Source organism: Papilio polytes, unplaced genomic scaffold (assembly GCF_000836215.1).
Source record: "Papilio polytes unplaced genomic scaffold, Ppol_1.0 DF822845.1, whole genome shotgun sequence".
Classification (NCBI taxonomy): domain Eukaryota; kingdom Metazoa; phylum Arthropoda; class Insecta; order Lepidoptera; family Papilionidae; genus Papilio; species Papilio polytes.
Window position 1 is genome coordinate 2,744,060 of NW_013526359.1, and position 27,962 is coordinate 2,772,021.

The 27,962-nt window shown below is 33.3% G+C and overlaps 1 protein-coding gene across 1 annotated transcript in view; it reads right to left on the reverse strand.

Moving 5' to 3' along the window:
- Positions 1–14,559: 14,559 nt before the first annotated feature.
- Positions 14,560–27,962, reverse strand: part of LOC106105391 — an 84,498-nt gene continuing 71,095 nt past the window's right edge. The window contains exons 2-4 of the mRNA XM_013285685.1: positions 19,185–19,210; positions 16,337–17,860; positions 14,560–15,713 (exon numbers count right to left, since the gene is read on the reverse strand). Coding sequence (XP_013141139.1) covers positions 14,878–15,713; positions 16,337–17,786 — 2,286 coding nt within the window. The 5' untranslated portion in view covers positions 17,787–17,860; positions 19,185–19,210 and the 3' untranslated portion in view covers positions 14,560–14,877. The remainder of the gene's footprint in view (positions 15,714–16,336; positions 17,861–19,184; positions 19,211–27,962) is intronic.

Below are 27,962 nucleotides of genomic sequence, written 5' to 3' on the forward strand. Positions count from 1 at the left end.
GGTGAAGGAAAACATCATGATGCAACCTGCACATATCGGCGAAGAAATTCAAAGATATGTGTGAAGTCAACCAACTCGCAGTGGGCCAGCGTGGTTGACTATGGCCTACTCACCCCGTATTAGGGTAGGCTCCGAGTCCCTCGGTGGGGACATATAGTGAGCTGGTGATGATGATGATGATGTATTGAAGTAACTCAAAAACTACTAAGCCGTATTCAAAAATTTTTTCATCGTTAAAAAGCTACGTTGTCAGTTATAGGTTATACATTTTTATATATTTTTTTGTTTCACGCGGACGAAGTCACGGGCAACAGCTAGTATAATATAGATTACTTTTTTAAATTACATACAAAAATACAAATACTTCCTTTTTATAATATTAAGTATAGATTATATGACATTTACTGTAAAAAAAATAAGCATTACAACTCACGCCTAGCTAGAGTGGTGGGCAGAGACAAACATCCATTTGAGTCGGTAATAACGCTTGTCTCGCTTCTTCTTTCTTATTGTAAAAACATAAAATCAATTAAAAATATGAATTATTCATGAGTCTGATTCTAAAATTACTGTTGTATTTAGTACTAGCTGTTCCCGTGCGGCTTCATCCGCGTGGATTTTAAAAATATTATTTTATTATTTACATTTGTCAAATGACAAAATACCAATTACCTTACTATGGCAATCTCGCTTCCTTGATGTTGGCAGCAACTTACGGTCTTTTCCCCACATTAGGGTTTTTATCCAAAATTTTTACCCAGTAAGTTTAATGGCGTGAAAATATATAGTCTAAAGCGAGACGTAAATGTAAGGGTTTTTATTAAAAAAAATAATTATTTAAAAAATGTGGTATAATTGCTGGCATCTTAGACAACAAAGAAGTGTGTGTTTACGCTTTATTATAATAGTACAGATGACCTTTCACTTAGTTTTAAAATCTTTTAAATTGTTATTTACATTCTTTCTCGGACGATGTGGTTTCCCTTAACATCGTTCCTTTTGCTTGTTTTTAATACGAAATAGGAAATTCAAAAGCCGCAAAGCTGTCCAGTTTGTATAGCCTTATCTCAGTCAGATCTCATTTTCTTGACTGGCTTTCTACATTCTGTGTGTGATGTATGGATGCATTTTTGATTAAAAGAGAACTTTACAATAAAACCAAAAAATTACGACATTGTTCTAATCATACTAATATTATAAATTCAAGTTTGGGTGTACGAATGTTTGTTAGAGTTTGTAGCCTAAACGGCTGAACGGATCTCCATGAAATTTGACATATATATAGAGAGTAGTCCGGAAGAACACATAAGCTACTTGCTTTTGTCTTTTTTTAATAAAACGCAGACGGATCACGGTTAAGCTAGTTAAATAATAATACGAGTAATATAATGCTTGCAATGCACAGCGCTAGGCATTTGTTCCTTTTTGTTTTAATTCTTGTACAAAAGTTTTAAGTCCTCAGTAAGTCGTTTTTTGTTTTAATGAAACTTTCCATCTTAAGGATTCAAACTCTCAAAGCCTTTCTACTGTTTTAAAAGATTTTTCCACTTTACAAAACAGACTTCGTAACTTTTGTATGAAATTAAATAAATATTAAAAAAGATAGAGGCTAAGTATTACAATAAAAAAACCTTGGATAATAAACGTAGAGGAAGACCAAAGAAAGTATGTTTGAAAGATATATGTAAGAATGGAGTGTATCTTAATATGACAGCTGACAGTATAAAGTAGACGTTATATGGATGATGGATGAGCTATGCATACTGTTCAAATGGTCCTTAGTTCCTCGTTGCCTACCTTAAGAGAGGGCACACACCTTTGACTAAACTAATAAAACAATCGACGACCGCTTTACTTTTGTGTGATTGTCGATTGTTTCGCAGCCCATTCAATTGTTTTATTACGCAACTAAATATCGGGTTATGCACCTCCATATAAGCTCATAGAAATTGAAGCGCGACTGAACAGTTATGCGATAGTTTAGTCAAAGATGTGTGCGCTATTAATCGACAGACAGTCGAAGTAAATGGGAACCATTCGTCAGGCAATTGCTTCCTTTTCACACCTGTATGTATTGCTGATAAGTCTTGGCTTCTCTTATTCATATAAACTTATATATAAAATGTAGACTTTTTTTTCCAAATGGTAAGAAAGTTGATTTACATATGGACAGGGTTATAATTGTTATTTATGTTAGCGTGACTGACGGCAGTTGATGCGGTGTTTTATATTCTTTTAGACAAATATAAATATAGCATATGTTACTTTACCAGTAAGGCTTTCACGCATAGGTTCCGTCACATCATAAAAATAAAAACAATACGGCTATCTATTTTAATCTTTGAAGTACTTGTACATCAACACAAAGAAACAAAAAAGATATTTGATATGTTAGATAAATTGTATACGCAACTAGCTGTTCCCGTGCGGCTTCATTTATAAAAACTTTTTTTTATTGTTTACATTTATCAAGCTCTCAATTGCAAATGTCAAAATTACCGTTAATATAATAAACTTGCTTGTAGTTTATATTCCCTTTCATACATGAAGGTTTTCTTTCAATTTATTTACCTCCTAAGTTAAAAGGCGTAAAACACATAGCGTGTCGTAAGTGTAGGGCTTTTTATTAAAGAAAGAATTACTAAAAAATATGCTATGATTGCTGACATCCTACGCCACGAGGTAGTGTGTGTTTACGCTTTATTATATTAAGCTTTTTAACTATTTTGATGTATTCTGTATTCTCGAAGGTTATTAGTCTGTGCTATAAATCAATATCATTCGTCATAATTTGAAATAACGATATAAGCTTTGTAATTGTGATCCAAAACATTATTTAAATTATTTATGTGGTTTTAAAATGTCGTAATTGTGCTTGCTATGTTAATAATCGGATAGTAGTCGGATGTCAAAAAAGGGTGTTGCATTAGCTCGACGACACGACGGCTATATTGGTAAGGTTATTCTATGCAAATTGGAAGAAAACATAAGAGGTAATGAAGACTATATTTTATTAAAGCATAACATGGCTGTGACACCCATAACATATAGATTTAAGTAACAACAACTAATTATAACTATTTGTAAATGTTAAAAGCTAAGTCTTTAAAGTATTAACAAAGATGCAAAAAAATAGAAAATTTATTAAATGTAAAAAAGAAATATTATGTTTAATTAAATCGTATATAAATTGAAGTGCGTAGTGTTTAACACGGTGTAAATCTGTGTTAATGAGCTAACGCGAACGCGTTGACTTTACGTGTTTTAAACTTTGCTTATTACAAGACCTGATTTACTTCGTTCGGTTTCGCTAAAAATGCATTTAGAATATTAGTTTCAAACTCCTTTCTCTTACCTCCTTGTTTCCGCCAATTTCTTACTGGCTGGAAATATTTATAAGACGTTCGTGGGTTTGCTGTCTTCCGCAGTAATTAAGTGTGAACAATCTTTGCAAATATTTCGACAGGACTTTGAGGAAAAGGTAGCTATTGTACGCATGACGATTGTAGCTTGTTTTTAGTTTTTTTTAAATTAACGCCGATGAAATGAAGCTAAAGGAAATAGGACTTTTTAACGATAATGTTCAGTGTTTTTTTAAGTGTTTGCGGCAATGTAACACAATCTTATTTACAATCTATAATAACTGTAGTGATTACAAACGAAGCCCTTATGTGTACAAACTTCATAATGTAACACAATAGTGCATGTGTATGTAGAGCTTTGGATCGTTTGATGAAGTCATTAAAGTTGTAGCTGCAAGCGTAGCAACTACTTTCCGTAGCACCGTAGCAGAGTTACGCCAAAGTTTACTAGAATTATAACAAATCTAATATTTAAATTCTTCAATTTTAAGATTAAATGATCTTATTAATATTATAAATGCGAAAGTTCAGATGGATGTTTGTTAGTTCGCGTTTGTAGCCGAAACTGCTGTACCGATCCTGATAAAATTTGGCGTAGACATAGAGGATAGTCAGAAAGAACATATTAGGTACTTAATTTTTTTTAAATTCCACTCGAACGGAGTCGCGGACGAAAGCTAGTATTATTATAAACCCTTATATATTACATTATATACACGTTTACAGGCGTGTTAGTTTTGAATATGTATTGTAATAATGTGGTAAGGGAGTACGTGCTTTAACACTAACAAGTAGGTTGTAAGTCTGCGAGTAACATGCACTGGTTTAAAACTCAATAATTTATTACACTAGCTTTCATACGCGACTTCGTCCGCGCGGAATTAAAAAAAACAGTGTACCTTCATATGTGTTCTTACAGACTTTGTTTGTACATCTGTGATAATTTTCGTCAAGATCCGTTCAGTAGTTCACTCCAAACTTTGGCATTTATAATGTGAGTGAGTAGTAAGAATTAAAATAATGCAAACGTACTATAAATATGCAGTTTTAGAGACGAAATATATAAGCATGATACATGTAATTAAAATTAATTTCATTTTTCCTAATTTCTAACGACAAGTTATACTTTTGTATATTTGTATTTGTCGATATCATTCGAATCAAAAGAAAATAAAACCCTGTAGCCTTTTAAAATCTTTCTTGGAATATCCATAAACGTAAAGTGATTTTATTCAATACATTATATTTAAATGTATATTTTCATTTTATCTCCAACTGTCCATAATATCCACCCTGAGGCGAGACTTTGTGTATAAAGTCCAGTTTCACTTTGAGGCCTTGATATGAAATGACGCCCAATTATTAAGAAATATTTTAATATATATAAGTGCCAATAGCCTAATGGTTTCGGGTACGGACTAACGATCTTGCGGTCGAGGGTTCGAATCCCGTCATTCGACTATTGTGAACCATATCCTAGCACAAGCCTAGAGCTTAGTTGGAATGGTAAAAGGAAATATTAATAAATTAACAATAATCTACCAATATTAAAAAATGATACTAGTTGTCGCCCGCGACTCTGTCCGAGTGAAATTAAAATTAAACTAGAACTAAAACTAAGTTCTTCCAGAACACATAGCCTTAGTTTCTACACTACCAAATTAAATATATATATATAATATATATATATATATATATAATAATATATATATATATAATAAAAAATAAGATTAAATACCTCCTAAAGAATTACCTAGTTAACTCTAAATAAAAGCAAATGGAACCTAAATAATTAAATCTTAACTAATGTGGTAGAGCCCGCTTTAATATCTTAGAACGAATTGGCCGGCTCGCCCGGTGTAATACCACGACCACACAGAAGACAGGCGTGAAATGGAAGCGATTCCGTGTTTCGTCTGATGAGTGTGGTGCCGGAGGCCTAATTTTAGTCCCTTTCTCTTTACCACCCTTTTCTTATAAGGAGAGGATGGGAAGAGGAAGTAGATTTGACGGTGAAGGAGATGCATAGGAAGGGGAAATATCCTCTATATGTGCGTCTCCGCCTCCGTCGGAAAAGGGTAGGCAACGCATCTGCAATTGCGGATGTCTATGGGCAGCGATCGCTTCGCCATTTTGGCGGATTCAGGTGGCCGCGTGCTCGTTTGCCACCCTATGATATAAAAAAAATACAGGCGTGAAGTGGAAGCAATTCCGCGTTTCGTCCGATGAGTATGATGCCGAAGGTCTAGTCCCTTTATCTTACCTTTGAGTATTTGACGGTGGAGGAGACGCACAGGAGGAGGAAATATCCTCTTTATGTGCGTCTCCTCCTAATTAATGGTAGGCAACGCACGCATCTGCACTTGTGGATGTCTATGGGCAGCGGTCGCTTCACCGTTTTGGCGGATTCAGGCGGCCGCTTGCTTGTCACCTTATATTATAAAAAATGTGGTTTAATTAAATATCATTAAGTTCTTTTGTTATTTAAATATAACATTAATCCCAAATCACTGAATTTAAAAAACTATAGAAACTGAAAGCCACAAATACATTTTAAATGTCCAAACGTTTCGAGTGCGCTTCATTTGTTTCACTGATGACCCAATTCAGCTTCACTTTATTACATTTTAATGACAAATACTGGAGTACTTACCGATTGTAAGAAATCCATAAGACGTTATGACGTCACGGTTCAGTATTTCAAATACATTTTTAAACTATCTTAAAAGCTATAACAAGTTTTTACTATCGATAAATCTATACAGAAACGTAATGTTATCCCATTTTTATGAAAGAGGTCAAACGAGTGACACCTAATATTTCTCTTAATCACACTAATATTATAAATGCGAAAATTTAGATGAATGGATGATGTATGATGTATGTTATGTTATGAGGATGATTGTTAGAGCTTGTAGTCTAAACAGCTGAACGGTTCGATGAAATTTAGCATAGACGTAGAGGATACTCTGGAAGAACACATAAGCTACTCGCTTTTGTATTTTTTTTATTTCCACGCGGACGGAGTCGTGAGCGAAAGATAGTATCTAATATTGTTTAAGGCTCGAGTGAATCAATACGATTTTCTCATACAAACCCCACGCTTAAAAGCGAATGAACCACATTTAATCCGTGTAAATTAGAGAGTTCCAGCTTACTTTGGCAATGTTCACACAATTTATGTATCCGCATTCAGTAGCTTCATTTGGTCTCGTTCAGTTCGCAAAGCCGATAGCCAATTGCCACTTCAAAGTCCCGATAGTCAAAATGATTTCTAATTATCGATACGGTACCGAGGGGGTTGTAGGTAGAAAATACGAATAGTACCAACATTTATAGCTTAATAATGTCATTCAGATAAAAGTTGCTTAAAAATTGATAAATAATCGAATAATAAAAGTTACTTTAAAGGACATACTTTTTTAGTTTTTGCTGCTGTCCGCGACTTTGTCCACGCAATATTAAGATAAAAAATAACCCATAATATGCCAGTCTATGTCAGCTACCTTTCAATGAAAGGCTGGGCAGAATCGGCAGAACCGTTTCGGAGATTACCCGGAACAAACGCGGCGTGGGAACAGACAGACAAAATTTTTTTGAATGCGATTTTCGTTATTAGCAAAGCAAATAGATCAACTTTTCGAAATTTTTCTTTTAAAATTACAAACAGACACTCCAATTTTATTATATTAGTTTTTATAATACACTTGATAGAATATTCTAGTAACAAAATAATATATGGCTTTTTAAAACAGGCTCAGAATGGATGTAGTGATAAAAGGTTTTTTACTGTTACTTTGCTTTTTGTCAGGTGACGTATTTATTACCACTCAGAGTTTGTACCCTTCGTGATAAATTGGCATCCAACTAAAAGATTTATGTCTAAAAGCCAAATGTATAATTTAAAATGTAAATGGGTAAAAATATACCATTACACGTGCGGGGTCTATTACATTTTAAAATAAAATAAATGAAAAATAAAATTAGTAAATAGATAGGTCGTAATATAAGCCATTAAAATTTATAATTAAAATCTTATTAATATTATAAATGCGAAAGTTTAGATCGATCAATGGATGGATGGATAGATGTTTGTTAGAGTTTGTAGCCTAAACAGCTTAACGGATCTCAATGAAATTTGGCATAGACGTATAGGATAGTCAGGAAAAACACATACGCTCCTAACCTTTTTATTTATTTCAAGCGGACGGAGTCGCAGGCGAAAGCTAGTTTATAATAAACTTATCGTCAAACCATTGTCAAAAACCAAAAAAGTTATATACTCAAAAGACTCCTTACTTAAGTAATTATTTTACGGCTATTCAGGCCACCTTGCCTGGGTCTGAAACTGGTCGGTGCCGTCGCCAGTAAAATAGACGTGAGTTATAGTCGTAAAATAATTAGTTGTAAAATGTATCACGAAAGTTTAAATAATTTCATTGACTTCTTACTTATCAATGTTATTTTTTTACTTTTTGTATGAATAAGACATCAAGAATAAAAGCGGTACTTCTTTTAAACAAACTTAACGAACTAATGCACACATTTCGTTTAACTATGATGTTACCGTATCCAATTCTTCGATTGCCGAACACTATTTGAAGCTTTTAAAACGTTAGAAGATTAAAAGCTTTGCACTTAGCGGAAAATAGGGCTTAAAAGCTAAAAGTACGGATCATTAAATCACAGTTACATTAGAGAAATCTTTTCTCGGTATCACGGACTTTTGAAAAACAAAAAGACTCCGAGAGCAAAGATAAAATGGTCCTATTCTACTATTAATTGAAAAATATCTCTAGACAAGTACAAACTAACATTGAAACGTGAATTAATTCAACAACTGTGTTCACTTAAGTCCATAAATGTTTATGTTTACCGACATCTGATGCGGTCTTGACCTTTTTCATACTCATAGTACAGTTAGTACATTCTGACAGTACAGTTCTGTACAGTACACTAATGTATAAATGTAAAAATAGCCAGGAGTGTCAGTGTGCCACGACCAATATTCCCAATCCGGTAATAATAACGTAGTAACGGCTCGTGCAAAGGCTCCTGAGGAAGTCCTCGAGCTTAGTTACTCATAAACGAGGTTTAGGCTAAGCACCATCTGCATTCGGCCATCTCAAGCCCGGTGAATCTGTAAATGCCTCTTCAAGGCAAACAGTGGCCATTCAGTCACAAAAATAAAATCTATCAATACTGCCCCAATTTTTTTTTATCATAATATCTTCGAGATGTTTCAACTGAAAGGTTTATGCTCTTCCAGAGGCCATATGAGTAGCGCTCACGTCCGTTGTAACATAGGTTTTATTCTCGATGGAGCCACGTACAAGCTATATCAGTCCGTAGCATTAAAACGTGCCGCGTACACTGGAAAACCTCTCACAATATAGGCTAAGTATCAAGTAGTTTTTTCTAGATGTTTCGATATTACACGACGCGACGGGCTAAAAAAGTCTTGTCTAGAACTTAGTTGGGTTGTTAATTAGATCACTAGTTTACGAATAATGTTGTATATAAAAAATAAACATTTTAGTCAAATCGCATCAGGTTATATTGTGACAGTATGTGTAGGCATCATTATGTAACTTTGTATTTTTTTTTAATAATGGAGTGTATACTTATATGTATACAATGTGTATACATTTCCTTGAATTTGTGTTCACTAATATACAAAGTGTTTCCAAGTAACACCAACAATACACGTTACCCGCCCGCTAATTCTCAGCCGCGAACACCGACATAATCTTTTGTTAACTGATTGCTTCACTCCCAAAAGTACTCTTCTGCGCTTCACTGAATAATTCGATGGAATTACTACTTAATTTTACTGGGTCGTTACTCTTACCACTGCCATAGAAATGTAAGAATCAGTTCATATAACGGTAAATTTTAAGACTGGCATGAATTCAACAGAGTCTTATCTTACTTTAAATAGCCATAAAATATAAAACTAAAAAAATATTGATATAAGCTCTTCAGCATTAGAAGCTCACTGTAAACGATTTATACGAGTCTCAAAAATAAATCATATATGGTTGGGTATTTGACATATCATATGGGTTTATATTGCAGTTAAGGAAATAACTTGGTTGCTAAAACCGGCGCTTGTCAGACGCGAGTCTTCTCTCCTCTTAATACTAAGCTACAATACTTAATTAAAGTATTTTAGCTTTAGCGTTGTATGGACATGTTATGATGGATGAATCACATGTAACAAGAAGGACGATGGTCATGAATGTGAAAGTGTATCTCTAGAGAAAGACATAGAAAGGTATGGATGGATTGCGTGAAAGGTTAAATGATCAAGAAGGGAGTGATGACTGAGATGACGGATGACAGAGTTATTTGAAGGACGAAAATACGGTGAATTGACCCTACGGGAGTAGGATAAGGTAGGATGGTGATTAAATTATCTTTTTCATTAGAAAATGGTATCGTAAAGTGAACAGTATCAAATGTCAAGGATCAAATTGAAAGTGATTGTAACCGCAAAGCTACGTACAATAGTGTGGTTGGGAAGCAATTATGATTGTTGGCGTGGTGCCACACCGCGTGGAATTAATTCCAGACTCGACACACCTTCATTTAACACTCGTGAAATTGATATCATAAGCCAAGGGAATAACTAGTTATAAAAAAGTAACTCTATTATTTTTGCCGTAATAAAGATTCGTCACCTCGATTCATGATGTACCAACCCGTACTAAGCCAGCATGGTTAACCATGGCCTAGTCATTCCTAACTTAGAGTAGACTCTGAGCTCTTCCATGAGGTGGTGATGGAAAGATTCACCCGATTGGTATCTGTTATGGTATCAAGCAGACAGAAAATTACAAGGAGTGTCAATTTGTATTTAATTCTCTCAAATTTTTTTATAGAAAATCTACACTTAGAGTCTCATTTAGTCCATTGTACCTCTACAATGCAGGGTTTCAGAAGTTTACATTTATTTTATTTTTACCTAGTGATTCATTAGTGTTGACCTAAGTTTCGACGGAATAAAACTAGTTACGTAGTTAGGAAACGCATTTAATTTAGTTACCGAGCCAAAAGCTAATGATTGAGTAAAAGTAGCTGGGAAACCGGCCATAAGTACTACAGTAATTCTATAACATCGTATTCTTTACGTTCTACGTTTGTCTGACTTTTTTAGTAATGTTACAGTATGTTCTTTCACGTGTATTTGAAAATTAACCGCCAAAGCAATCAAGAAATGAGCACTAAACGATTGTTTAATGCAAATTGATTACTGTTGCCGGCCGCAGCGTCCGTCAACATTTGCACAACATTTGGCACGATTTGCACTAATTCCCCAACTCCCATATGCGTTAGCAAATTGCTTTGCACTCGCGGTAATATAAAATACAAACTTTATATGGCTATGTTTAAAGCAATGAAATGTACGCAATTTTCTATAAACTTAACCGTAAAATTCAACTGTCAAGTTACATTTACTCTATTTTTTGTTTCAAGAGTAAGAGAGATAGTAATATTATTAATATAGATATTACGAATGAGAAATCGTTAAAGTTAATTAGTAAAAATCTAGTTTTACAAAAAATGGTATAGTATCAAAACTGGTTAATCTGACTATTTTTATATTTTTGATGTATTACTCGCTTTTCACGCCAATATTCGTTGTTCTTTGTGTCTGTTCTTTATACCCTATATAAAAACTGAGCCCCGTTGAAATGGAAACAAGATTCCTCGTAGACAGGTTGTCACATAAATTCAATTTCTTGCGCATCGTCTAAATGAAGCGGTCGTCGTATTTCCACGTTGTCTTCGTTACGAAAGTGGGAGTGAAAGATATTGCTGGTTTTATATTAAATCCCTTGCAATGTAATCATGTGTAACAGTACTTTTACAAGCGTTGTTGAGACTGTAATACATATGTCTTACTTAACTTCTACTAGGCTGAAACAATCTTGATACTTTGCATTTTTCTATTTATTTTTTAAAACATACGTATTGATAAATAACTTAAAAAGGGCCTGTCTCACCAAATTGTAAATTGTCTGATAACAATCCAGAATAAAACATGTGATGGAAATATCCGATTTTGTTCCCTTATATGACAGTGACTTCATTTTGAAGCTATCTGAGTCTCTATCAGCCAGTGATGGGATAGGCCTCCAACCGTATATTTTAAAAAAGATGTTTTTTTTTTAAATTTCATAGTCATGGATGGCAAATTAAGGATCACAATTACATTGAATAATTAAAATGCATAACCCCGCTGAGGATAAAACATACGACAAAGCCAGCGATACTTTAATTATGCATATTTTGATGTCAGAATGTAAACTCGTTGACCTATTTGTTTATCCCGAAAACATTTGCTTTTTGACTGGCGGATAAAAAAGTTACGCGACTTTTTGTATTTTTATTAAAAATCCTATGTCGCATAGTTTTTATTTTTAACTGATAACTATGTATAATCGAAAATATGATTGGATCCAGCGCAGTCTTGTAAAAAAACTTTTTATTTTTTTACTAGTGGAATACATAAGCTTACTTTTTTTGAGACATTTTCTTTCGTTATTGAACATTAATTGTTACATAAATCGCTTTTCTTCCGCAAAAGTCCTTTAACAACATTTCTCTTAACGCTTTCGTGTCTGTCTGTACTTGCTAATTGTTTTATTATTACGTAAATTCACTCAGTAATGAAGATATTAAATCATCAAGGTACAGTCGCTGTTAAAACTGCTTTCTTACAGAGTTAAAATATTCAGAGAGTGCTGCATTAATGTTGCCAGGAACTTTGCGTTTCATGACTCGTTATGAATAATTTCAACCTTTGCGCTTCATACTTACGCTTGTAGGTGAATTAAATGTAGAAAGATTCATGAAAATGCTACGAGAAAAGTTTTATTTAGCTATTAAACGGAATTTTTGAATGCCATTATTTTTTAATATCGAGCAAATAAGTCTACAGAAGTGACTGTTAGAGACATTTGCTATTTAGTAATGAACTGGACTTAGCTATCGTACGACTGTTCAGTCGCGCTTTGATTAAGTAAATCAGTTATCAAACCAATAAAGAGGTGCGGCTAAACGATCCTGATAATTATGTTTAACTTTTACAATCAAAATTATTTATTGAAGTAAGTTTACTGTTAACGTAGATATCAAGTGTCAGTTCTACCAAGTCCTAAATTGCCTGATAGCAATCTAACGTGTAAAATGTGTGATGGAAATATTTTGTCCCCAGTGACGTCATCTTTAAGCTATCTGAGCCTCTATCAGCAAGTGGTAGGACAGGACCTAAGTGTCTAAAAATGTTTACGTTTATGGAATATAGTTTTATTACACTATTTATTAGATTTATCGAATATAGAGTCTTATTTTGTTTTTGTTTTAAAAATGACGTTAATTAATTTATTTTTATTTTTTCAACAATAAAAATAGACTATCATAGATGAAGATTGTTTTGTAGCACAGTATTTATATAGAGACTTTAGCCGCTTTTAATTACTTTTTTTGTAATGAAACATTTTATATTTAGCCTGTTTCTTTGCGAGTGTTTAAACTATAAAATAGCTATGAATATCTTTAAACAATCGACCTTGTAATTAGCAAATGTAATTAGAAGAATGGAATTACCTTTAATGGTACTTTTAAGGCATCGCGTGAGTACTTTTAGGGGCTATTAAATTTAAAATTACTATTTTTATGACAAATAACACAAATTATATATAACTCATAGTATAGACTGGTAACATACATATATGTAACTGGTATTCAATAGTGTTTTGGTGGATTCATTTGGACTCCAATAATTTAGAGTGTATTTTTGAAAGTATGTTAGTTTTTTGTACGATGGTTCATACGAGTATAGACCTACAAGTATCATTTGGCATTTGGAAATTATATAACTAACAATGTCATCTTGAAAGCGTCATATTTTCACCAATGAGAAAGCGGCAAGCACACTTGTGCATGTCGCCATTTTGTTAATTTATAAATTTGATACAAAAAAATAGCATATGGTTTTGTTGTGTTTGCAGCATGGGAAAATTTCGAAACGTGGAAATTTTTTGTCAATAAATACAGCTGTCAATGCCATAAAAATGCCATAAGATCCTTGTAGGTCTATATATCTTAGTCTGTAAAAAACTGAACCTAGTTTGAAAAGAGAGATGTCTTACGGTCTTTTTTTTAATGTTAAAAATAAACTTTTTCTTAAATAAAATATCCACAACAACAAAGTTTTAAACTTCATTTATTTAAATTGTGTACAATTGTGTTCTTCCAATAAGACATCCATTGGTCCTTCCAACATTCTCACATTTCCACAACATACACTTATTAATAAATATACATTTTTTTAACTTAATAATAATATTTACATTTATACAATTCATAGTTAAATATTTAAAAAGTTTTAACACTTAAAAAAGCGGATTTTTCAATGCTAGAAAACTTTCATCAGCATAGTTATTGGAAAATCTGATTTTATGTACACGATTATTTATTCAACTATTACTTGAGACTTTATTATAACTTAGTTAATAAGTTTACTTCGATTATTGTAAAGATTTCTATTTCTTAGTTATTTTCGTTATCAAATAGTCAAATCTATTCATAGCATAAATGGAAAGATTCTCTAATAGTAAATGCGATTGATTTGTTTTTCTTGTAAGCACCAACAAGGGAATCGAGATTGCAGATTTTAAACCTACTGTTTTAAAGGTTTACGCACGCATCTTTGACTAAACTATCGCAAAACTGTTTAGTCGCGCTTTGATTCCTTTAAGCTTTTATGGGGCACACTACTCGATTTTGATTTGTGTAAGTAAACAGTTGAATTGGCTGCGAAACAATTGACAATCGCAAAACAGAGCGTCGGTGGCTTTGAAATCGGCCCAGTAGTATTCGAGTTTTTAGAGCATCGGTGGCTCAGTGGTTTAAGCACATGACTTGTAATCATGTCTTGGGTTCGAATCCCGCTGTACCAATGTGATTTTCGCATTTTTCGAATTTTCATATGTAGATAATTTACCATCGGTGAAGGAAAACATTGTGCAACCTGCACATTTCGGCGAAGAAATTCAAAGATATGTGTGAAGTCAACCAACCCGCATTTGGCCAGCGTGGTTGACTATGACCTAGTCTCCCGAGCCCTAGGTGGGGACGTATAGTGAGCTGGTGATGATAATGAAAACAGTTGTGCGACAGTTTAGTCAAAGGTGTGCACCCGCTCTTAGTAGTTACTGTATTTAAAAACTTATTATCCATTAAATATCTATTAATTCTATTCGTTATTATTGTTAACATGTTATATTTAATTATAATTTCATTTCTGAATTAATGGATCTAAGTAAATAATGTTTTTAAAAACATATCCAGGAACGTTAAAAACTACTGCCCGACTTCAGATTATCAGAATAAAAAACTTCTTCTTCTTTTTTCGAATAAATTTTTCCATAAACACGAAACAATCTTGGTTGAATTTGAACATTTATTTAAAACTTGTTTTTACTTTTTAAATGTTTTCAACAATTTAAACTTGTGTAGCGTTCTCCACCGCATTTAATATTTCCTTGATTTCTGTTGAATGCCTTTTCTTGGTTTGTATTTGGTTAGGAACAGTCTTCGTTCTACCTAAAGATCCACTTACAACATTAACACTGTAAGTTGCTCGATCTTTTATAGGATTCTTAATGAAACTATCATTGTCAGCTAGAGTCACTTTGAGTGGTTTCTGTTGTCTTGATGCGATAGACATGGCTTGTAAACTTTGTAACTGGTTATTAATGTTCGGTGAGCTTAGACTATTTCTAGGTATTGTCGCGTGAGGTGTACCAGGAGCTGGTGAAGGTGCAGGTTCAGACTCATCTAAATCATCATGCATAGAGTATTTACTGACTGGACCTAAATCAATCTCACTCTTGTTTAAGCTGTAGTAGTTCCCATTTCCGAAGAGTTTCATATTAAAGCTGTCGTAATATGGTATAACACCGTTCAGATTTGTGAATGCTTGACGACTGTCTGGATAACTCATCCTTGGTCTTCTTGGTAAGGTGACGTATCCTTTCGGGTTGATTAGTGGTATCGTACTTTGGTTTGAATTAGCACTCTGAAGAGTGTTGTACATGATAGGATTGAAGTCGGTTTCGAAGTTAGGAGATTTGATTGGACTTCTAATATGTTTTTGATTTATTTGCTTGTCTTGTATAATATTTGATGGTGAAACTTGATTGCTGTTTCTGAGAGGGAATGATAGAAGATCAGGAGGATATGCTTGGTGTTCTTGAGTTAGACGATCTAGTAAGATTTCCTTAGACCGATTTGGCATTTCTACTTGATGACGTCGATTCATGTTTTCTTCATAGGACGCTGTAAAAAACGGAAATGGTTTAAATGTCTTGTGAATATAGATGTAAAAAATATTCCTAGATCAAAAATATTTAATATTTCCTCGCCTTGGAATACAACTTGTACATGTCATATCAATGTTAATTATAATAAAATAACATAATTTTTTTTATTTTAAATAAGGAATGTGTAAATTTTATGTCGATTGGCGTTTTAAATAAATTAACAATGGAAATGTGTAAAAGCTTCAAAGGTATTAAAATAAAATATGTTTTCGCGGCTTGTTTATTTATGGACTTGGTAATGAATAAAAATCCCAATTTACATTTTACTAATTAACCACTAATAACAGTGGGTGGATTTTCCGCTATAAATAACACAAAGGGATGTTTTATAAAGTCCTGAAAAACAAATACGGAAAACATGCCCACGTCATTCAATAAAGTTTATTCATGAACTTATAAAAGCGAAAGTTTGGATGGATGGATGGATGCTTGTTAGAGTTTGTAGACTAAAATAGTGAACGGATCTCGATGAAAGATATTAGATTTTTTAATTCTACGAGGACGGAATTGTGGGCGATAGCTGGTTGATAATAAAGATCTCAGATTTGAATTAATATGTTATGTAAATTTTATCCTTACCTAAGACAGATTCATTCTCGAGCAAAGTTTTGTTAAGTTCTGACATCTCTGTTGCATCACTTGTAAGAGATGGTACTTCTTCACATTTTCTAGCTGGTTTTGTAATTGGATTTACTTCAGATTTTATTCCTTTCTCTGGTTCAGAAGCCACTGATCCTTCAATAAGAGCTTCGCCATTAGAGGATCGTGTGTCAGTTTTGATTAATCTTTTCATTTCCGAATTTTGTGAAGTTAGCAAGCAAACTGCTATCACCGCTCCGAATATTATCACAATAGCTGTTAGACAACCTATAAGTATTGCAAATGTATCTATATCCATGCCAGCTATAGTGCCAGCTCCTGCATACTTTGATAGAACCAGAATTATAGTTTTCTCATCTCTTCCTCCAGGATTCTCAGCGACACAAGTGTAATTCCCTCTATCACTATAACGGGAATGTATTATAGTCAGATTAACCCATCTTATTAAATCCATAGTATTTTCTACAAGAGAATATCTAATTTCACTAAACGATTTAATTTCTATTAGTTTTCCATTAAAACGCCAAGTGACATCCGGTGGTGGATTTCCAACGACTTTACAAGTGAGAGTAACATTATCATCGTAACTTTTGATCGTTGAGTCAGGAAGTGGTTCTAATATTGTCGGTCGACAGGCAAAGTTCGATGAATCTAGTTCGTTCCAAAGTTTATCACGGATCGAAGCGGGTTCAGCACACGACGTCGGTGGTGTGTACAAATTATGACTTATAACCCAATCTCTGAAAGATTGTAAATTACAGTCGCATCTCCAAGGATTATTATGCAGATCCAAGCCGGATAAATTTCTCAGCGAACTTAAAGTTTCCGGTTTCATGTGATTTAAGTTATTACCATCGAAACGTAGTATCTTTAACTGTGGCAAGTTTATGAAAGCTTTCGTGCTTATTCGAACTATCCTATTGTTACTCATTTCGACTTTCTGAAGGAACTTCAAGTTTCTGAACAGACCTTCCTCTAACTTATCAATATAATTATTGTTTAAATTTATCAATCTCAATTTTTCAGTACCTTTAAAAGTGTCAGGGTGTAAATATCTAATGTAATTTTTTGACATATCTAATTCTATCATTATCGCTAAAGATAAGAAGGCTGCCTTATGTATTATTTCTATATTACAATCTCTTAAAAACAACTTCTTCAAATTACTTAGGCCTACCCTCTTAAAAGCCTCTTGGGGTAACTGGTGTAAGTTATTGTTCGAGAGATCTAAGATTTGTACGTCATTACTGAGATTGGCCGGCACGACCTTCAGGCTTGAGTTTGAGCAAATTGCGGCTTTGTTTCCCGATTGCCATCTACAGTCGCAAGGCCTCTGACATTCTGTTGTAAAGTCGGCAATTGTGAAGGATAATAGTACAATGCACACTATGAATGTTTTCATCCATGTTTTCCAACATTTGTGAGCCATTTTGCTATGATATTGGTCATTTCTTCGTTACAGGGCATTCCTGCTCGCTACACTTGCCTCGATACATAGGTAATCTGAAACAGAAAATGTTATACTTAACACAATTAGTACTAACGGTCAAATACTAAAAATTATAAGGCCAAGCTTAAACTCCAATTCCTTACAAATTTTGAAGTCTGTTAGATTGTGAACGGTGCTTACGAAGCAAACTATTTCAGATTCATTTCAGCTCTTAAAAACATCAGTTGCTAAAACAAGCGAAGTCAACGCACTGGACCAGCGTGATCGACTGTGACCTAGTCTCGAACCTAGGTAAACACCGATGGATGGAGACATGTATGACGACAATTACGGTACTGCTAACATCTAGTTTTGGTCCCTTTACGCAGTACTTTTTTTTTGTTCAGTACCAACTTGCCCTTATCCCTTATGGAGGATCGGAACAGTATGTGCTGCTCTTCCATACATCTCTATTGTTACGACTAAGTATTATTTATTAAGTTAACCATTGAATAGTCTATTTCGCTACATAAAGTGATTGATATTATGTTATTTACAGTAATAAGGCACTTAATACTTTATGTTGAATTGTAAGTTTATATAGCATACTAATTCGACCTTTAGCTAGCCAAGGTCACTTTAGCAAGGTTACACACTTTTGTCACGCTATTCCTGCTTGTTCTGAGGCAGTGTGTGCCCTACCTTGTGTCATTATTTGTCTATGAGTATTTTTAAACGAGCATTCACGCCTTTTTATTTAATTGGAGTAGACGTAGACAGCAATTTGCGAACATACATATACTTTGTTTATTTCTATGTTTGTAATTTGAAATTCTTTATCTCCTTAAGGTTAAATTACTTGTAAATTCATTAAAATCTATTATTATTGTTAAAAAACGTAACAAAAAGGCACAAAGTGTAACGCGCTGTTGAAATATTTGGTGCGATTAAATGTGTTTTCACTTCAAACGTAATGAAAGTTCTGAATAAAGCTTTCTCAAAGCTCGACCTCAAAGAAAATGTTCTCTTAGAATTAATAAACATCTTGGTTTGTGTCCTGGTGAAGTTTAATATCTAATAAGAAATAGTCTTATAGGCACAAAGTTATTGCTAAAAAAATATAACCCAAGAGACATGTCTCTTAAATATATTTATACCAAAAGACTAGAAAAAATTACATTTATTCCTATCATAAGGTCATCGCATATTAGACCTAAACGACATTACCTTCTCACTATTTTGTTCCGCTGGCACCCGTTGAATATAAGTGGAAATGTTTGCCAAATCGCCGTTCGACTGCCTTCGGCGTGCACATTGCCGGGAGGTGAAATATGCGATAACCTTTAAAGTGGTTTATTTCAGGGAAAAATACGTGTTGCTAAAATTCGTAATACTTACGTGTAAACAAATCAGACTCAGGTTTTCTGTAACAATAGAAAAATATTTTAGTATACAATAACAGTGAGAAACCAACGCTACATGTGTAGTTTTAAACAGTTTGTTTAAATGATTGTAACGTCGCAATTTTATAATTTTTATTAAGCAAAATTTAAAAGAATCTCGTTATAATGTCGAAACCTTTTCAAGTATCTTTTAGTTTTCAACTTTTTATAAAACATCAGTTGGAATTTAGCCCAAATTTCAAGCCTCGTTTAACCTTTCAATGATCTATTTTTCATTTTAGCATCAAAGTTTAAAATTATGAAATATTAATGTTTAAAAATTTGGCCTTCTGTTTATTAAAATAATTAACAAAATGATTAAAGTAAAATCTAAATATTTTCTTAACTTAAACAACAAAAATCGACTTCCAAACAAAATACACTCAAAACAAAATATTCTCAAACAAACAGTACACTAAAAAGTAACGAAACGTTTCCTTGAAAATAGTATACCTCCCTTATTGTAGCTGTTATGTCTATATTGTACAATTATTATTACTTTGATGATTGCGAACATACAGAAGAATTGAGTACCTCCTTCTTTTGGGATGTCGGTCAAAAATGAAAATTTTCGGCTAAATAAAATTTAAAGATTTTCTAAAAAAAGAAATTTATTAGAAGAATTAATATGAAAACTATCAATCTAAATAACACACGATAATAAAAGATTATTACTTGGAAGAAAATTTAATAGTAAATCTACATATGTATAAACATATGTTACCGGAAATTTGTGATAACTAGGAATTGCATACTTTGTCTAGGAGAAGTATAGAATTTCAAAACTGTTTTGGCAAGGTGTAAAATGTTTCAAAGATTATTAAATACATATCCAGGTAATTACAAATTTCCTAGAAATTGCATGGAATTTCAAAATCGCAATAAGCAAGGTATGAAAACAATGTTTTCTATGAATAAAATTGTTAAATAGCATTTGTAACCCTCAATATTGTGTACAATGACAGATTTCATACATTTCCGTCAACATATACATTAAAATATTAACTAGTTTATTTTCAAACGCAACAACAATTTCTATTAATTATTAAATAACTCAAGTCTAGTTTCAAATTTTGTTATCGTACAAATTAAAAGTTGCCTAACATGATATAATTTACCGCTATAATTATGTCGACCATCGAAATACAATAATCATAGCTTGTTCCCAAAACAAGTTTTAATAACAACCTCGAAAACTAAAGTTACAAGGATTTATTAAACAGGTGTTAGTGTTACCATGAACTATCAACAGAATATAGGTAGAATAAAGCCTGCTACACACGTCTAATTTGTCTACACACGTTAGATTCATCTGATCCGATTGTTCAGATAAAATGTTTCAGATAAGACAATTATAGAGATGTGTGGAAGAGTACATAATGTTCTTACCCTCTGTAAGGAATAGTGTTTATTATATTAGTAGTAGTAGTAGTAGTAGTAGTAGTAGTATATATTAGTGTTTTTTTCTGCAAGGTTTTCAAGTTATTTAAGGTTTTAAGTATTTTTATACTAACCAATAAGAAAGCTGAGCTACAGAAATTAGAATTCCGAGTTTGATGTAATCTGCGTCACTCTAACTTCCAACATTAATCCAATGAAATCAAAATTCAAAATGATAATACAATTTGTAATCTTGATAGAATAAATGAGACATTTATCAAATAACTTTGAAGTGAGTGACATTTTGCTGCATAGACTTTAGAACTGAACAGAGGTTCCAGTAACAAAACAGCAATTAAGAAGAGGCAATTTTAGTTGGAGAGTATCTGTACGATGTTAATCAATCTGAAGTTAAAAGTCTTAACAAGTTTCGAATCTATTGTCATCTACGATTGCTTTGGAAAGCGTCCGCTTCGCTATTTAAGAGAATTTTAGTACTGACGTAATTTCATTCAAGGATGGTTTTTTTATAATATAAAGTAGCAAACGAGCAAGCGCCCACCTGAATCCACCGAAATGGAAAGCGACCGCTGCCCATAAACATCCGCAATTGACGGAGAAGACGCACATAAAGAGGACATTTCCCCTTCCTATGCGTCTACTCCACCGTCAAATCCACTTTTCCTTCCCATCCTTTCTCTAAAGAAAAGGGTGAAAAGGAAAGGGACTGAAATTAGGCCTCCTGCACCACACTCATCAGACTGTACACGGAATTATTTCCATTTCACGCCTGTTATCTGTGTGGTCGCGGTACACCGGGCGAGCCGGCCCATTCGTGCGAAGATGTTAAAGCGGTCTCTACCACTGTTGGCTTCTAGAATATTATTATTTTTTAAATATTAAGTGAGGGGAGTTCAAATACTTTATTATTTATGTAACGTGATTTTTTTATTATCTAGTAACTTTAGGATCAAGCGTTCGTAAAACCAGACGTCCTACCAAGAGATCTTCCTGGTACCTGAATTTTTAATACTGCGCTACATTCACACCTCTCCTCACCCAGTTAGCCGACTCGTTTCTTGCGAATCTATTTACTTATTTATAAGCAAAACCTGTTAGCAATTCACTTGATGTAAATTCTACTTTACATTTCGTAATTATATACATATTAGCTGTTCCCATGCGAATTCATCCGCATAAAATTATGAAAAATTTATTTTATTGTTTACATGTCAAATTGACATGACATGACAAACCTTGACAATCTTGCTTCCTTGATGTTGGCAGCAACTTATGGTCTCTTTCCCACATTAGGATTTTATCCAAAATATTTAACCCCTAAGTTTAATGGCGTGAAAATATATAGCCTAAAGCGTGACGTAAATGTAGGGCTTTTTATTTAAAAAATAGTTATTCAAAAATATGCTGTGATTGCTGACATCTTAGACAACAATGAAGTGTGTGTTTACGCTTTATTATAACAGTATAGATATATAGTATAGATATAGACAGATTTTTTTAATTAAATTCAATTAGGATTAGTGTTCTTGTCTATTTCAATTGCAGGAATGCTTTATTGTTTTCTGTATTACAAAACGACGTGACGAATGTGGGTACAATGATAGAGGAAGTCCGAAAAAAATATGGATTGTGTGAAAGATATGCTTAAAGTAGTGAATTCAGATACGAAGGCTGATAGAGATGTATAAAAGAGTACATATTGTGCCGACCTTCGGTATGAACAAGAGTAAGTTCATAATAATGATAATGATATTAAAATCTATTAGGTAGTCTGTCAGAACAATCGTACACAAACCTAGACAGTCCTTTTACTCTTGAAAATTTCGAAGTGTTTCGGTTACAATTTATCGACATTTCAAAACATAACCAGACCGTATCAAATCTAACGAAGTTCACAATCGTTCGGTGACATGTCAGCTGAGCAAACAGAATGCGATAGATGGACGGGAATCGAGTCATTGGGGTGCGAAATGAGGCTGCGGGAGTCAGACGGGCAGTGCGATTGATGCCTACTGCGCTGTTTAGGCAAAATACTTGATGCGGTAATGAAATCAAATGCTGATGTTATTTAAAACAACATGCTGTTTATAGGCTGTTTTAGGTTTCTTTTATTTTCTTATCTCATTGTGAAATTGGAATTTTTTTCTCATGTCTTAACTATCTTAGTGATGTTATAAATGCGAAAGTTTAGATCGGAACTCGATGAAATTTGGCATACATATAGTCTGAAAGAACACATAGGCTTTTGTTTAATTTTTAACTCCACGCTGACTGAGTTACTGGCGAAAGTTAGTTTTATATTGTACATAGTTTAGTTGCTATCACATAAGCTGATTTGACAGAAATAAAATTACATGAAAACAACAATTCTTTTAATTTTTAAAATCATTTGAACAAACCGAGATATACAAAGTTTCTACCAAGTAAAATTCAAATCTTAGTTATTTTACATTACTTCAGTCTGGAATTTACGTAATGTTCGAATATCCATACATACTCGTACGTAGTGCTATGTGCAGAGTTCCCGCGTCGCAGCTGCGTCACACGCGGGATTAGCCACCGGTCTGGTAAGCACGTACGGTAAATTACACCAGTCTATTGCTATTGTGAGGCAAACCTAGGATCGCACACCTGAAACTAAACTATCGTACAACTGTTGAGTCTGACTTTGATTCCTAACCTTATATGGAGGCGGAATTCATTACTCATTAGACATCCAAAATCTTCGTTACCTACATAAAAATAATTGAAATAACATTTAATTCAATTACATTTCCAAAGTACTATTAATTCCCGTGTAAATATTTATTCGCATTAATGAAATGTACGCGGTCATCATTTCCAGTTGAAACCGGATACGTGCAGTCGAAATTGGAACTCGGATTTATTTGGTACAGCGTATTGACTACGGATATTGCTTGGGTCTTTGTTGAAACGCCGAATTTTGCACCAAGCTGCACTATGCAGCGGGAAAAGGAATTTGCTTGAAATTGCAACTTGTTTAATTAACAATTAGTAATTGAAGGCAACTTCTGAATTTATGTAAATTGTTATATACGATTACGTTGACTCCCACTTTATTTCTAACTCATCTACTTTTCGTTATACCTCCTTTTTCTAAAAATCCATAGGACGCTGGTTCCGATCCGGCTCAAAGGACTATTTGTTGACACTCCAACGAGACTTGGTCCACAATAACGACTCACACTTAAGATAGGAGAAACTAAATTATAACTTTCTCTTTCCCTTCATACATTCAAAAACTCCTACATATAAAAACGTTGCAATATCAATTACCAATCGGATCTGTGTATGTTATAAACTACAACAAAATGATACAGTGCCTATGAACCAACGTTACGCCGTGTAACATCATTGCAACGCAAGAAGTAATTCATTGCTCGTATCTTTCCCTGTGACTACGGACTGACTGCAATAATTACCGCCATGTAACATCTATAAAGAGGAAAGATTTGCATTTTTGGATTTTTGTACATATTTAATTCACGCAAAAACTACTGGGCCGATTTTAAAAATTCTTTCACCATTAGGAAGGTAATATATTTGTAAGTAACATAGGCTATGTTTTTCATTGTTTTTTTTTTTAATATCACGAGGATGAAGTCGCAAGCAACAGTAATTTTATATAAAAACAAACTTGAATAAAAATCAATAGCAATTGCTTTCAATATGAACTTTGATCGCAAGTTCAACAATCAAGATATTACCTGCCGTATATTAAAACCGCAATAAAATACGTCTACATTTTATTGCTACTATCATTTATATTTCAATGTTCAATATATTTTCTATCATAATGTGCAGTTGCAATTTCATGCCTGCCGACCATAAATATTGTCCGAGGATGTATTTCTCTTAAATTCACCGTTCTATCATTATCTAAAAGCTTTCATGAAAATAGATGTACACTAGGAGCAATATATTAGGTTTTGTAATAGAAATAAAATGTACTAAAGATAATAAAAATACTATGCCATGATCTAATATTGCAGGGAACGCATTAAATTTGGCGTCAATACTGCCGAATTTAGTATTTTATTCGTGCCAATGATCATGGCAACAAGGAGGTGCTGATCGTTGAATAAAATTCACTACACAATACACTAAGGGAGTGCTTATGAAACCATTAAACTTTTCATTGTAGTGGTCGGACTAATTTGTAGCAATTTTTTAAAACCACGACCTTGGAAATAACTGTAACAATAGTACAAACTGACTATATATATCCAAACTAATATCGTAAAGAGGAAAGATTAGTATTTTTTTTATAACATAAGGTGGCAAACGAGCAACCGACCACCTAAATCCGCCAAAATGGCGAAGCGACCGCTGCCCACACACATCCGCAATTGCAGATGCGTTGCCCTTATCCGATGGAGGAGGAAAACGCACATAAAGAGGACCTATGCATCTCTTCCACCGTCAAATCCACTTCCCCTCCCCATCCTCCTCTTATAAAAAATGGATGGTAAAAAAAGGGACTTAAATTAGTCCTGTCTTCTGTTTGGTCGTGGTACTACACCGGGCGTGCCAGCCCATTCATGCTAAGATATTAAAGCGGGCACTACCACTGTAAAACTATTTTTTGTATGTATTGGAAATAATAAAAAAACTGGACCGATTTTAGAAATTCTTGCATCGTTAGAATTATAATTTATTTGTATCATAGGCTATATTGTTTATTAATTTTTAATTTCGACGGACAAAGTCGCAGGTGAAAGCTAGTTTTCTGATATATTTATTTCAGAATCTTGACATTTTTAAACATCCTTTGAAACAGGATTTAATACTTGGCATAGGATAAAGTGGAACAAGATGTTGGCACACGAACCTAAAGGTAATTGATTTATATGGTTATATTCCCTATTTCAACTTTAGTACACGTAATTTCATTTCTAATACATTTTATAACATTGGTTTTAACTCACGTTATTTTAAATCTATACTATTATAATAAAGCGTAATCACACACTTCTTTGTTGCCTAAGATGTCAGCAATTACAGCATATTTTTGAATAGTTCTTTTTTTAAATAAAAAGCCCTACACTTACGTCGCGCTTTAGGCTATATATTTTCACGCCATTAAACTTAGGGGCTATATATTTTGGATAAAAATCCTAATGTGGGAAAAACACCGTAAGTTGCTGCCAATATCAAGAAAGCAATTGTTATTTGTGCATTTGAATTTTGACATTTCATGCGAATGAAGCCGCACTGGAACAGCTACATACATTAAAACTAAAAGATAATTGGATCTGCGGTCACTCTGCTTTCAATTTTTTTTTGTTTCTTAACAGAAAAAACAGTCACGTCTATACTCGACAATGACAATAGAATGACAGTGTAGCAAATGGGCGGTTTCCGAGCTAATTTTAACCATTCGAAAGTGCTTATGATTCGATAAATTCATAAAATGAGGTTGTGAAGTTTGTAACTTGAGTTCTCCGTTAAAAGTTAGGTTAACCTAACAATAATGAATCACTAGGTACATAAATACAAACTTCAGAAACCCAGCATTAACCACTTTATGTTTGCCATATTGAAAAGTTGACCATAGATTTTAAATCAATATAGAGTGGTAATCCAGATTTATTCTACATTCATCCTCTGGGGAAATCGCGTGATGCGAATAACACTTCGGTTCTGTTTTAGTATCGATTGAACTTTATAAATGTATGAACGTTGAACATATGTTGGTCTAGTTGGAGACATGCAAATATTTTAGCCTATTGCCACCATGGGTCAAAGAGAATCATAACAATTTGTTTCTGTATCAGTGTTTGCAGGAAATATACAATTAGATATCCATACTAATATTATACAGAGGAAAAATTTGTTTTTATGTATTAGCTTTCGCCCGCGACTATGTCCGCGTGGAATTGACAAAAACAAAACTGGATATCCCATGTGTTTTTCCAGATTATCTTCTGTATCTATGCCAAATTTCATAGAAATTCGTTCAGCCTTTTAGGCTACAAACTCTAACAAACATCCATCCATCTAAACTTTCACATTTATAATATTAGTACGATTGAGATAACTCAAAAACTACTGGGCCGATTTTATAAATTCTTTGACAGAAAGAGAATTAATCTGTGAGTAACATAGGCTAATTTTTTTTAAATATTACGCTGTCAAATTTAAGAGCAACAGCTAGTAAAAAAATAAATTCCAAGCGTGATTAGATTTACTAATCCCATTTCATTCATTTTGAGTCACGTGGAAAACTATAAAATCGGTAATATATTTTTTTGTCTAAATTGGATTAAAACGCTTCTATTTTGAATTTAAATTTCTTTAACTTATAGAAATCTGGAAACTGACGTAAACATAGAATAGTATTTCAATTTCTCAACGGTATTTGGTTTACATTCAAGTTAGTTCAGAAATTCAATATGCCGTGCCGTGCCGTATGTCGCATTGGACACGTTTCAGGCTTAGAGTCCGCCTTCGTATTGTTGTGTTTTATTAAAATTCTAAAGTCTGACAGCTGCCGACTGTTCTATTGATTTTGGACACGGAAAGGTACAGTATTGCTTTAAAAGATCGGAATAAATTTAATTCATCTCTTGTATATGTTCTTTAATGTTTTGATACTATTTTAAATTTATATGCAAATGTTTCCGTTTAGTCAAAGAAAATACTTTTGTATTATTAAGACTGTGACTCACCTTGATTTTAATAATTCCGTTAGTTTACAATCTTACTAGTGATATTGTTGTGTATGTGTATGTATTGTAAAAATAAATAAATAAAATAAAATAACATTTAATCTTATCACTAATACAACACAATTTGGAATAAGAGAGAAAAAAAACGTATTGTACGTGTTTCCGAACTGGCGGCTGTGCCCGCCGTCTATGTGACAGCTACTATAAACAGTCTGTGCTAAGCAGGCTATCCACAGAGTACTTTGTAACATACTGAAATAGAGACCAATCTTCGGCCTAAAATTGGGTAACACGAAGAAAAGCGCCATCTGTATTTCATAGTTTACAACTTTCTTTCTTTCTTCTTTTGTTTTTATTTTTTTTTTATGAAATGGGACAAACGAGCGTTATTTAAAATAATAATATAGGTTATATAAATATCTATGTTATGAAATATAGATATTTAGATATTTATACACCTATATTATATCTGTTATAAATATATAACCATTATGAAAAGATTTATATATCCACCCAAATAGTGCATTATACCAATTTGGAAGTAAAAACAAAGGATACTGTTGGACGGTTACTTTCTGCCGTCCCGAGCTCTGAAGGTGTAGGGCTATTGAAACACTGTCTTCACATAGTTAACAAGTATA